A 12,268-nucleotide genomic window follows, 5' to 3' on the forward strand; every position below is an offset into this window, starting at 1 on the left:
CAATGTTTTGTATGTTACACATCTAGCAGTAAAATCGATCCGTATCCGTCACGATAACGATATGGCGCTCTCTTATGCTGTTTTTTTTTCCACACTACCGCTCTCAACTTTCTTGTGTGATCATACTTATAATCTTCCGGGTGTCCCGTGACAACCAACTGTTTTTTTTTTCTTCTTATTTGGTGTTATCTCAAATATTATACTAGCTTTGCCCCGCTATTAACACCTTAACAGTATCATATTATTCACGGAAAGCTTTTTTTTTAACAGGGTAATATACCGCCCTTTGTTAACCCTGAAGATCTATTCTTAATATTAATTAAAGAGTTATATAGTAATCAAATTTAAAAAAGAAATACAAAAATTAGATACTTACAAAATTGAAAGTTTTTATTGGGTATTATTTATTTGCGACCTTGTATGCAAATAATGCATTCAAATTAAGCAAAACTCATAGCATTTATTATGATTACCTACCTACAGATATCTACAATCATTATTCGTAATTGTCTTCCTTCGCTTTAAATAAAGTTTCTCGTTTTCTCTTTTTTTTTTTTGGCTATGGACCAGTAAGTTTAAGTACATAAGTAATAATCAGAAAAAATCTTTATTACCATCTGACATCACATTCGCTACATAAAGTCACATACACAATACATAAGTAGTAATCAAAAAAAACATTTATACTCTCTGACATCACATGCGCCACATAAAGTCACATACAATACAATGGAAGTTCTACGAAGCAGATATTTATAAAATAGCATTACTATCTTTCATTTAATAATTTTGGCTCGGAATCTCTATGACACTCGCTACTGCAATTTGAGTTAGCATGTACCAAGGTTATGTCCAGTTGTGCATGGAGCATTGCGGTCATTTATAGAATGGTTCTATCATCTATATCTCAAGATCGTCATGCTCGGAAACTAATCGGAATCTAGGCGATAGTGGTTTTGTTCCACTCATCTTAACAATAAAAAAAAACTAAAAACTGTACCGCTGCGTAGTTCAAAATTTATTTCAATCGACACTTACGAAGCACTTTGTCCTCCTAGTTTCTAATACGCACCGCAAAGCACCGCACCCGGTTCCCATCTTCTACGTTACTTCAAATTCATGCAAATAGTCATTTTCTGGGTAACCGCGCTACATCTTAGGCCGAATCATTACTTACCATAACTTGCGATTGCAGTCAAGCGCTGGTCTATGTTATATTTATAAAAGTCCCAGTAAAAGTCATTATTATATACGGCACGTATGCACTAAGCGACCAGATGATATAAAAAAAAAAAATATACTACGACAATACACACATCGCCACCTAGCCCCAAAGTAAGCGTAGCTTGTGTTATGGGTACTAAGATGACTGATGAATATTTTTATGTCTTAAACACCCAGTCACTGAAAATGGAGAAATTCTTCAGTAAGATCAATAGAAATTTAAAGGTAGGTTGTTTTTATAGCTCGTACAATGCCAACCCTTAATTTTTTTTATTTAACATCGTCTGCCCGCTTAGCGTATACCCTGTATTCAAATGTCTATACCCTTTTGTTTTGTTAATAACTGTACTGGCCAACGCACCAAGTACATGGGCCATGTAATTGGTGCGTCGTACCTCTTGGTAAGTGGAAAACCATTTCCTATAAACAAAAGCCTAATATAAGCACTTTTGAAACGTCAAGTCTGTCTGTTTGTAGTGACTCTACCACCGGTTCGGAAGGCAGATTCTACCGAGAAGAAGCCGGCAAGAAACACAGCAGTTGCCATTTTCCATCATCAACAATATACATTTTAAACAGAGCAACACTTGCGGAACACATCCCATAAGAGACACCCATGTGTGCATGAACCTGAGGCGTAAGTGTAGGTGACACTGTCAAGCCTCATGCGCCTGTAATAACACCAGCAACCTCACCCTGCAGACCGGAACAAAACAATGCAAGACCTCACATGGAGTACTGCTCGCATCTTTGGGCTGGGACACCTCTTTACCGACTCCTTCTATTTGATCGGATACAAAAGCGGGCAGTTGTTGACAATCCCAAATTGACTTGCAGTTTGGAGTTCCTGGGGCACCGAAGAGATGTTTGCTCCCTTTGTGTGTACTCTATAATGGAGAGCGTTCCGAAGAGTTGTTTGCGTTGATACCTCCTTCCCTGTTCTCTGACCGCACCTCACGCCGTAGAAATAAATTGCACCCTCATCATCTGGATGCCTGGTATTCTTCTACTGTTCGAAATACCAGATCATTTCTACCGCGCACTTGCAAATTATAGAACAATCTCCCATCTCATGTGTTTCCTCAAAAATACAATCTAGGGTTATTCAGGGGGCGGATAAACAAATTCCTTAAAAGCCGGCAACACATCGGTGGCTCCTCTGGTGCTGCAGATGTTTATGGGCGGCGGTGATCACTTATCATCAGGTGACCCACTTGCTCGTTTGCCTGCTATATAAAAAAAAATGCTCTTTTGCGGTAAAATAAGAAAGGCTACTACCCCGGAAGTGCTCTATCGCAAAAAGCTCTACCACTTTTAAAAACATATATAGATACATAACACAGAACAAAAACGCTCCTACGAATGCATCCCAAAGCTTAGCACTTTCATCGGAAACGCATTAGATACTCGAATTGAAGTGAAAGCATTTCGTATGATTCACTGATGCAGTAGGCGTAAGTTGAAATGTACATACGACATCTACACACTTTATTTCTATTTGCATACGGACTATAATCATAGCTGATGTGTCTATAGATGTAGGTCTTATATTGCACTCGCTTTTCTCACATTCTTTGTGACAAATGCAATGGTATTCACGCGCCAGTGCTTGGCAATTTTCACCAATACAAAGCTATTGCAAATAACGGACCCCTTCGGATGAAACACCTGTTTACTCGCTTCATCCATTCCCTTATTTCGTATTAAGATAAAAGGTAAATCTCTTCTCAAAGTTTGCGAAATACTTTTTCTAGATGTTTTATTCTTGTAGTCTTTAAGGTAAAACAATATTTATATGGGTTCTTTGTTTAAGAGGTTTATTTTGTTTTCATAAAAAAAGATAAACTTTAACTTTTTTTTGTTATAGTTTATTAATAGATTTTTCGTACCTTAGATATATTTATGTATGTATTACACATAAATCTTAAAGTTTAAGTTATTTAAAAATAATAACGTCGTTAGCGTAAATCTGTCTTTTCTAGTCGGAACAAACGTCATGATTTCTTAATTCCATACATTTATTTATTTATCTATTTATTAGCTTAGCAAATACAAATTAGCAAAACATAAATTAGCGGATCCTTTATAAATAAAAAGGAATATTAGTAAGAACCTGTTGTAACATTTATTACAGCTTATGCCTATAACTATTCGTAGCGAAGCATAAGCTGGCGTGTAGAAGATAATGTTCAATGTTCGTGTATATAAAAAAACTACAAAGATAAATAAATATTCGAAGTACGAAACGACTAATAAGGCATAATTAACATCTCAGTTAGAAAATCGTATGAAACCTTTACCGAAAAACATATTTGTTAGAAATATTACAGACAAAAAACATCGATTCATACTTTAATAAAGAGACGTTCAAACACGAAGTTATCCTGAAGCTATTCGGGAAAAAAGTATCCCTTTGTGTGTCAAAACAAGAGAGGGTTCGCAGGAGAAAGAAAAACAACGGCGGCAACATCGGGGATGCCGATGACTAATGCTGGAACAAACAGCGAAATAATTAACTAAAAGAAACTGAAGAATATTGGAAAACAAAGCCATTTTGTAAAATGATATTTGCTTGAAGCGTTTATATGTTAGTGTTTTGATATATTTTAATACAATTAATTACAATTATATACATTATTTACAGTTCGTAAGACTAAGTTGTTTTGCACGCCTCATGAGCGAAGCGTTGAGTTGGGTATTACTGTCAGTTTACGTACACCGAGAGATTCTCCAACTTAAAATGTCCCTTTTTTAATTCTTTATTCCTTTTATAAGTGAATATAGACAAATGTTGAGAAAAAACACTATTTTTAACACTCATGATATTTTTAAATCTCTTTTTATTATTTAAACTTATTAAAAAATTGTTTAAAAAAGTTCTGTCTTGGACGTCCGTGTATGTGCGGATCCCGTATCTTGTGGTAACGATAACGAGCGAAATACTTTACTTTGACGGCCGAGTGGCGCAGTGGGCAGCGACTCTGCTTTCTGAGCCTAAGGCCGTGGGTTCGATTCCCACAACTGGAGAGTGTTTGTGTGATGGACATGAATGTTTTTCAGTTTTCATGGTGTTTATCTGTATATAATAAGTATTTATGTGTATTATATTCATAAAAAAATATTTATCAGCTATCTCAGTATCCATAACACAAGCTACGCTTACTTTGGGGCTAGATGGCGATGTGTGTATTGTCGTAGTATATTTATTTTTTTATTTATTTATTTATGAGGCGTGCACTTTTGGATTCTCCAACAATTTTTTTAATTTATTTTTAGAGACCAATTTTGTTCCACGAAATTTAAAACAATATAAATAGGATTCGTGGGAAACAATCGCTAATAAACAGGGCAACACTAAGCAGTGCATGCAAGGAATACGTCCTGCGATGAGCCGTCCTGAGGAATAAGTGGTAAGACTCATGTACGTGTAATTACACCAGTAACCACGCCCATCAGACCGGAATACAGCATTGCAGCAAATTCGCTTTTAGTCAGAAATATGCATTAGTAAGAGGTAGTACTCGTATTTCCCCGGACGAGCTCTTTTACAAAAATCTATTTTACTGTTAAACAGACAGACTTGAAAGATCACATTGTGGAGCCAACAACAATCAAACCTACAGCCTAAACGGGTTTTATATACTAATAAAAGAGATGACGTAAGATTAGTTATGGGAGTGACACTGGGTGGCGCTGGAAAATAACTTTTATTAAATAAAAGTAGCACTTTAAAAGACTAATATTATAGTCAAGGGAAAACTCACTCTGAAAATAGGCTCGTGAAAGGTCAGAGATATTACAGACCTACACCTACAAACATAAAACATTTATTGAGTAGAATTTAAGTATGTACTTATAGGTCAAAGTCAATGACAAAAGTCAAATATTCAAATTATTCAATTTGGCACATAGATATCACTTTTGATTGTATTGCATTACATGTAAAATATGTCATAGAAGTGAGTTGATGGCGATAACTAAATTAGTCAACTTAAAATTAAAGCTACGAGGATACCAATCGCGTCCTTGTCTAAGAAGAAGCCAACAACAAACTTAGCCGGTTGTATTTTTTTCATCTCACATTCTCATTTAAAACTATTGAAGAAGCAACCTGGTTAGAGGAATAATTTACCCCCTATAATTTTTAACTTTGACGTAGTCAAGTCATGAATGTATACATACTTCTCAATTAGCTTTCCAAAACGTTATGACGTTATATTTATTATGTACCAAATAAAGTGTAATGGAATCGATGAAGGGCGGTCAAATTAATTAGTAATTTCACTTGTACGATCCACCTGGACCCAGAGCATTGACACTCCAAATTGATGACCCGTCACGACTAATAACCGTATAATTGTATCATTTGAAATGTATTCAAACCAATAACTTGTTATAGTGCCCATATTATTATTATTTTCGTTATGTTTAAACACAAGTTATACAAATTAAGAAATTAAACTATAGGTTACAGCTTAAACCTTCAATTGCACCCATATGCTGCAGAAAGAAAATGTTCGCGACTCAATACATTATAGTGCTACAGATATTTAAATAAAAACTTGAGCGCTGATACCCTGCCGAAATCGTAATAATTGAAATAGTAGGTATACACACGAGCTTGAGGTCATTGCAGCCGTCACGCTTACCTATTACCTACAAGGTAGTATATATATATTTATATATATATATATATTATATATATATATATATATATATATATATAAATATATATAAATAAATTATATATAAATTATAGATTCTTAAAACCAACTATTTCCCAAGTTTACTTGCTCAATAAAATGGTATAAAATTAGACCATCGGATTCTACTTAATTCGATTGAGCTATCATGCTTGTATGCACAGAACCATTTTTAACCATTAAAAGCATGAAATACATATCCGTACTGGATGTTCTAAATGCCAAATGGTGTCTGTTTGTTTGTCAACTATGTTCAAGTCAGCCGTTGAACTGATCTGGATGAAATTTGGCACGCTTACATCCCGGAGTTGGACATAAGATAATATTCATCCCAAAAAGCGTTTGGAACCCTCCTAGCTTTAGTTTTAAGTTAACGGATGCAGTTATCACCATCAATAACATTAGTGTAACATGTTAAATGTATGAACGCTTCATTAGTGCCTGTAATAAGGTCTACATGAATAAAACATTTTTGAATTTGAATTTGAAAGCTGCCGGTAATTGTTACCCGCATAACTTAAAAATAGCATTTATTATCACCGCATGGTTTGACCGCTGAACTTAATTTTGTGAAGTTTAGCACAGAATTTACATCCCGGAAACGGCCATAGGATTCATTACATACCGTAAAAAAACGCAGAAGAAGTAGCCGGCAAGAGCTAGTTATCTGATAAATAACAACATAAAAACACATTACTTTTACAACATTTTAATTAACATTATTTTTACGTGTTAATTACCTTTTAAAGTACCTCCAACCAAACCCCAGTACATCGAGGTGCACAAAATAGTAATTAGAGCCATCGTTCAATGTACATCACCACTACACGACTAATGTGGTACACAAATCACTTAGCGTATCGCTACCAAAACAAATTACGGTGCTCATCCCACCTGGGACGAACTAGGCGTCGAATTATGACGTTTTAGTAATTAATGATGGAGCTCATCACCCGGCGTCATTTCCGTGTGATGAATAATTAATACGGGCACAGCGACGCGTGTGCTCGACGTGCCATATTTGTTGCATGTCCGGGGAAGGGTTAAAACAACTTTGTGGGGACGAAATTTTTCATACAATTTATCGCTTACGATTTAATTTTAAAAGTAATGGGTTACCAAATCTTGTAACTGTTATGTATGTGTGCGTTGGTGCCTTATCGCTAGCTAACTTAGTTCAATAAAACAGTGTCATTACAGCAACCGTGCGTTTTACTTGTGTTCCCCGACTTTTATTATGACTTATTAGCTTATTTTATTTAAACAAGCTTAAGGGCGATATTCATTTGATTAGGCTGGTTGGCTATCGTCAACCGATACCTATGATAATCATAACTAGCTGACCCGTGCAACTTCGTTGCACCAAATCGGTTATTACCGGAAAACACAAATAAAATGTCATTTTATAAAAATGACTCCTAGCTACATCGATTTGTCGCCCCCGAATACTAAATTTCATGAAAATCGTTGGAGCCGATTCCGAGATTCCAATTATATATATATATATATACAAGAATTGCTCGTTTGAAGATATAAGATAACTTTCACACAATTACCAGCCCACTACAGAAATGTGTTTATCTGTGGGTTTAGGCTGTAGTCAAGTGCTGATTGGTAGACTTGGCACGTTTTTGACAACATTATAGAGAGGCTTCGGCCGTGGCCAGTTACAACCCTACCAAAACGTGCCGCTAAGTGATTTATAGTAAGTACAATGTCGCGTAGAAACCGATTAGGGATGTGGGTGAAGTTTAACTGCCATACTCCCTAGTAAGAGTTTAGCCTGCTACCATATCTGACTGCATCATCATTTACCCCCAGGTAATTGCATACTAGCTAATTTGTAGTGTAATATAAATAAAATGCAAGTTATCTTACGATGTTTTTCTACACCGTTAAAGCACATAACTCTAAAAGTTACAGGTTCGTGCTGAGGATTGAACTCGGGCCCCTGGTAAGGAAGGCTGAATACAGGCCTTACTCACTAGGCTAGCATTGATTCTAAACTACACATTAAAAAATATTTGTCGGATAGAAGCAGGCGTTACTTTGCGGAAATCCATGATGGATGGGTGATATGTTGACTTTACAATGAATAATTGTTCATTTCTTATCAATTATGCATTGTAAAGTCAACATCTCCTGAGGATGGTCACGTTTTGGAGCCAAACGTGCGTAGAAGGTACATTGCCGAAGATCTGTTTGGTGTGGAGTGAAGAAATTATAAACAGATTCTCCACACCGATTCTCCTGTTTCTCGCGGAGTATAGCAAATTAAGCTTAATTTTACTAATATATTTTATAAATATTGATGTCAGATAACATGTATTTCAGTTAAATATCACAGCTATCTTAAATATGTAATTATCACAGCTATCTTAAGTTAAATATCACAGCTATCTTAAATATGTAAATTACATATTTAAGATATCACAGCATATCTTAGATATGTAATGTACAAACTGCCTCGAACGTACTGTTTAAACCTGTAAATCGCCACAACATCAATCTCAGTTTTAATTGAACCAAGTCAACCCTTAAAAGATTAATATTAGGGATGGTCACCCGATATACTTGTTATGGTGTGTTTGAGGACAGAGGGCGTCAGAACAAATTGAGTGTCAACACTGTGTCAGCGATTTTGATCGTTACTTATTAGGTTTGTTGAACTTTTCTCCTTAATTTATCGTCTGTGTCAACTGAGATGAAGGGTTACTTAGAATCTCTGCACTTGGTGTGATATAATTTGCCACTATCTAAAAAAAGCGCAGTCCTATTTGTTTCCATTACTTATGCTTTAAATACGAGAACCTAGGTACTTAGCCTGTTTATTGTGGAAGGTACAGGGAAGAGGCCTTCGAGTTTTGCTACTTTATCAATAGTTAAGTAAACTAAACCTGTCATTATACTTTACTTAACTATTGATAAACTCATTAATAAGTAATCGGGAAATGTACTTATAACAGTCGGTGCCTACACAATCTCTCGCCCCGGTAGAGGTTTTTAATTAATACGCTAGCGGCCATGCCCGGGAAATAAATCTTGGTTAATGTCCCTTTGGTCTGGTCAGTGGTACCCCAGTCCCCATGTGCCGTGGGTGCGTTGGTATAGACATTGAGACACGTAAATCGATTGTTTAATGGCTGTGTAACGGTGCCAACTGACGCCAATTGCTGTAAATGTTCAGCGCATGCGGTGGCAACTGCGATATATTGACATCTCCCGCTGCTACGAGGCTAGAAGGATCGCAAGAAGGATTGCTTATATCGTTTATTAGATGGTTGTTTTATAATAATAATGATAATAATAAAAAGTCTTTATTACAACAAATAATAAAAAATAAACAATACAGGAAACAAATTTTATGAACTACCTACTGATGACAAAGGGCATGTGGCCGGCCTTATCACTGGTAGTGATATCGGTACTGGTAGTGTTTTATTTGTTGAATTACTGTGGATGGACGAAAGTGTAATTTTGTGGAATAAGTACTTTTACTCAACAATCACCGTCTGGAAACCATTTATTGGTATCGATAACAAGTAATTATGTTGCAGTCTTTAAGCACGACTCTTTGCTAGGATTTTAGCTTATTTCTATTCCAGTTAACACTAAAACCGACCCCGGTTCAAGTCTTTTACTGAACCAGATCAGACGTTCAGAAATTATAAATTCTCAAGCTGAGAACTGAACCCGTGACCTTTTACAATTCCGCAATTAAATCAAAATTCATTTATTTCAAACCCACTATAAAAAGACTTCGGATACTTGACGTTTAACATCAATATTTATAGTAACTCTGACATCGGTTTGGATTATGTATTCTACCGCACCAAAACCGTCAAGAAAATCAGCAGTTGCTTTTTTATAGTTAACTAGCTGCTGCAGTGTACCCTGCCACGCTTCGCTGTGGCACATTGTGATTGAATGGTTGAGGAAAATATATCATGCTAAAATTTCAGCTCGATCGGTGCAGAACTTTTTGAGTTTTTGAAGCGTACAAAAACCAACGTAACATTTGTATACTTATATATAGATTTATCTTGTATGTATGAAAACTACCATTGGTAGGTCCAATATTACTTCCCGATACCACACATAGTTCTGTAAACAAGCGTTTCAAAACTAATCTTCGTTCATTTGTTACAGAAATGCGACGTTTCTGGAACCTCACATCCAAGGTGTGAGACGGCGGGATAGTCGAAGTTCTGATTCCGATCGGGATGAGCGATCAACTGAGGATGACGAGCGGTCTCTACTGCGTAGCTCTCCGAGAACAAGATTACCTCCTCCGCCTCCCCCGCCGCCAGATGATGAGCATCCACCGATGAAGCCTCGAGAATTTTTCGAAAGACTGCAAAGCCAAGCTATGAAAGAAGCCCAAGAAAGAAAACATAGGAGAGAAGTTAAAGAAGCTAATCACCTATTCCGGCCATTGGAGGCTGACGGCAGCCTAGTAGACAGTCTTAGTCAGGTACGTGATTCTCTATACCAGAGGTTGTAAACCTTTTCAGAAAAGTTAACTATAAAATGTACAATTCATTAAAAAAATTGGGGCTGTTGCCTAAAACTGTCGTAGGTAGAATAAGTGTGGCCATTTTTTTTGCAATATATATAATAACAAAGAAAGTCAGCACAAGTAGTTTGTGCGACTAAGTTTACACAATCTGACAAAAACTGACAAACAACTACAAACAAGCTGAAACTTTGCATTAGATTTAGCAATTAAGTAAATTCAAGAACAACAATGCCAGTATTTTTAATTATTTAGCAGGTGCCATAATTTCATCATTAACAACATGGAAAACAAATAAATATTTAGGCACGCGACTAGAAATTTTGCCAATTGTTTACTATCCCTGTCCTGTACGAAAGTTTAAACTGGAATTTGAGAACTTTATTCCCGTAGACTAATGAACCGTACCGTGGTGTTTAGTTTCAGTTTCGCAAAACTTTTTTAACTTTACATTCACTGTGTTATACCTGTCTACATACATTTGTATGATTTTACATACTCATACATACTACATACATTAAGTGTTAGGGTTTTTAACTAACTGTGTATGTATACATTCAATAGGTATAAACATATTTTGAAAAGTATTTGTTACTGATAGAATAGTGTTCAATCTTACCCTACACATATTTAGTATATTGTTAGTTTTTATATTAAGTTGGTTAAGTCCTAACTGCCACATCACCTGATGGTAATTGACAAAACTTACATTCTGACACAAAACACACTTACCTCGACGGCGTACGAAAGTTTCATAAACTCATAACTCGATTTCTGCCCATAGAAAATATTGCAATGTCGAAGGTTTTTACAATTGTACTATACAGACATTACAAATTACCAAATTGCCCTCTGCTGGGAATCAAATCTGAGACTCACATATCCGACCGCTCACTACTGCGGTTGAGAAGTTATCAAAACAAACATAATAACACTCATGATAAATAATACCTAAACGTTTAAATAAATATACATTAAGTTCTGCATAAGGGGCCTTCTTCGTCAAATAAGCCCCTTGACGGAATATTCGCTAACCTTCTATTTAGAGTCCATTACTATTCGTATGTGAATACGAGAATAATGTTACCATCAGCGTAACATCTTTCAATGCCCGGAGAATTATTAGATTTGCAAATGCATTTTCCATTTTGAACTGACTCGTTACGTAGTTCCTCCATGTAACTTAATAGTTCAAAAAGTTTGTGTGTTCAAGAAGTCGTTATTATTTCTATTACCCATTAACAATGATGGGAATAGGTAAAATTCTGGTAAACAAAAACTGAATTCAATTTTTTTTTTGTAATGTAATAACCTTTTTAAATATACTAAAGCAGTCTCTACTTTTTGTCTCTGGTCTCCTACGTATACTAGTATCAAGTAATGTTTGTAACGTAAAGAGTGCTAATTGACGTAGTGTTTGGAAAAAATATTTAATTGACACTGCTGACTGACCAATACAACTGTATTGGTCAGTCAGCAGTGTATTTTAATCTGAAACATTATTAAAGCAATAAAACAATAAAAATAAAAATTACCATCTTCGTTAAAAAATACGCTTTCATTCAATCTTTTACCAAAAGTAAAAAAAAAAAATGGTCATGGCATGGCATGACAAAATTAAGACAAATTAACGCTAATACACAAAACTAACAGAAAAAATATATAATCCAAGACAAGAATAATTGTATCTCTCAAAAAACGAAAACTAATTCAGCGGAAAATGCTCTTTTTATGTTATACTTAAACTCTATTTATTTTAAAACATTTTTTTCTTTTGTAATTTGTCTTATTATGTGAGCATACTTTTGATTACTTTTTAAGTTTA

The 12,268-nt window shown here is 35.4% G+C and overlaps 1 protein-coding gene across 8 annotated transcripts in view; it reads left to right on the forward strand.

Annotated features, from left to right (window-relative positions):
- LOC120631343 (protein sprint) overlaps positions 1-12,268 on the forward strand; it is a 283,580-nt gene that overhangs the window by 237,235 nt on the left and 34,077 nt on the right. For all 8 annotated transcript variants that reach the window (XM_039900843.1, XM_039900842.1, XM_039900839.1 and 5 more), the window contains one exon: positions 10,077-10,401. In XM_039900843.1, coding sequence (XP_039756777.1) covers positions 10,077-10,401 — 325 coding nt within the window. The remainder of the gene's footprint in view (positions 1-10,076; positions 10,402-12,268) is intronic.

Source organism: Pararge aegeria, chromosome 18 (assembly GCF_905163445.1).
Source record: "Pararge aegeria chromosome 18, ilParAegt1.1, whole genome shotgun sequence".
NCBI classification, from domain to species: domain Eukaryota; kingdom Metazoa; phylum Arthropoda; class Insecta; order Lepidoptera; family Nymphalidae; genus Pararge; species Pararge aegeria.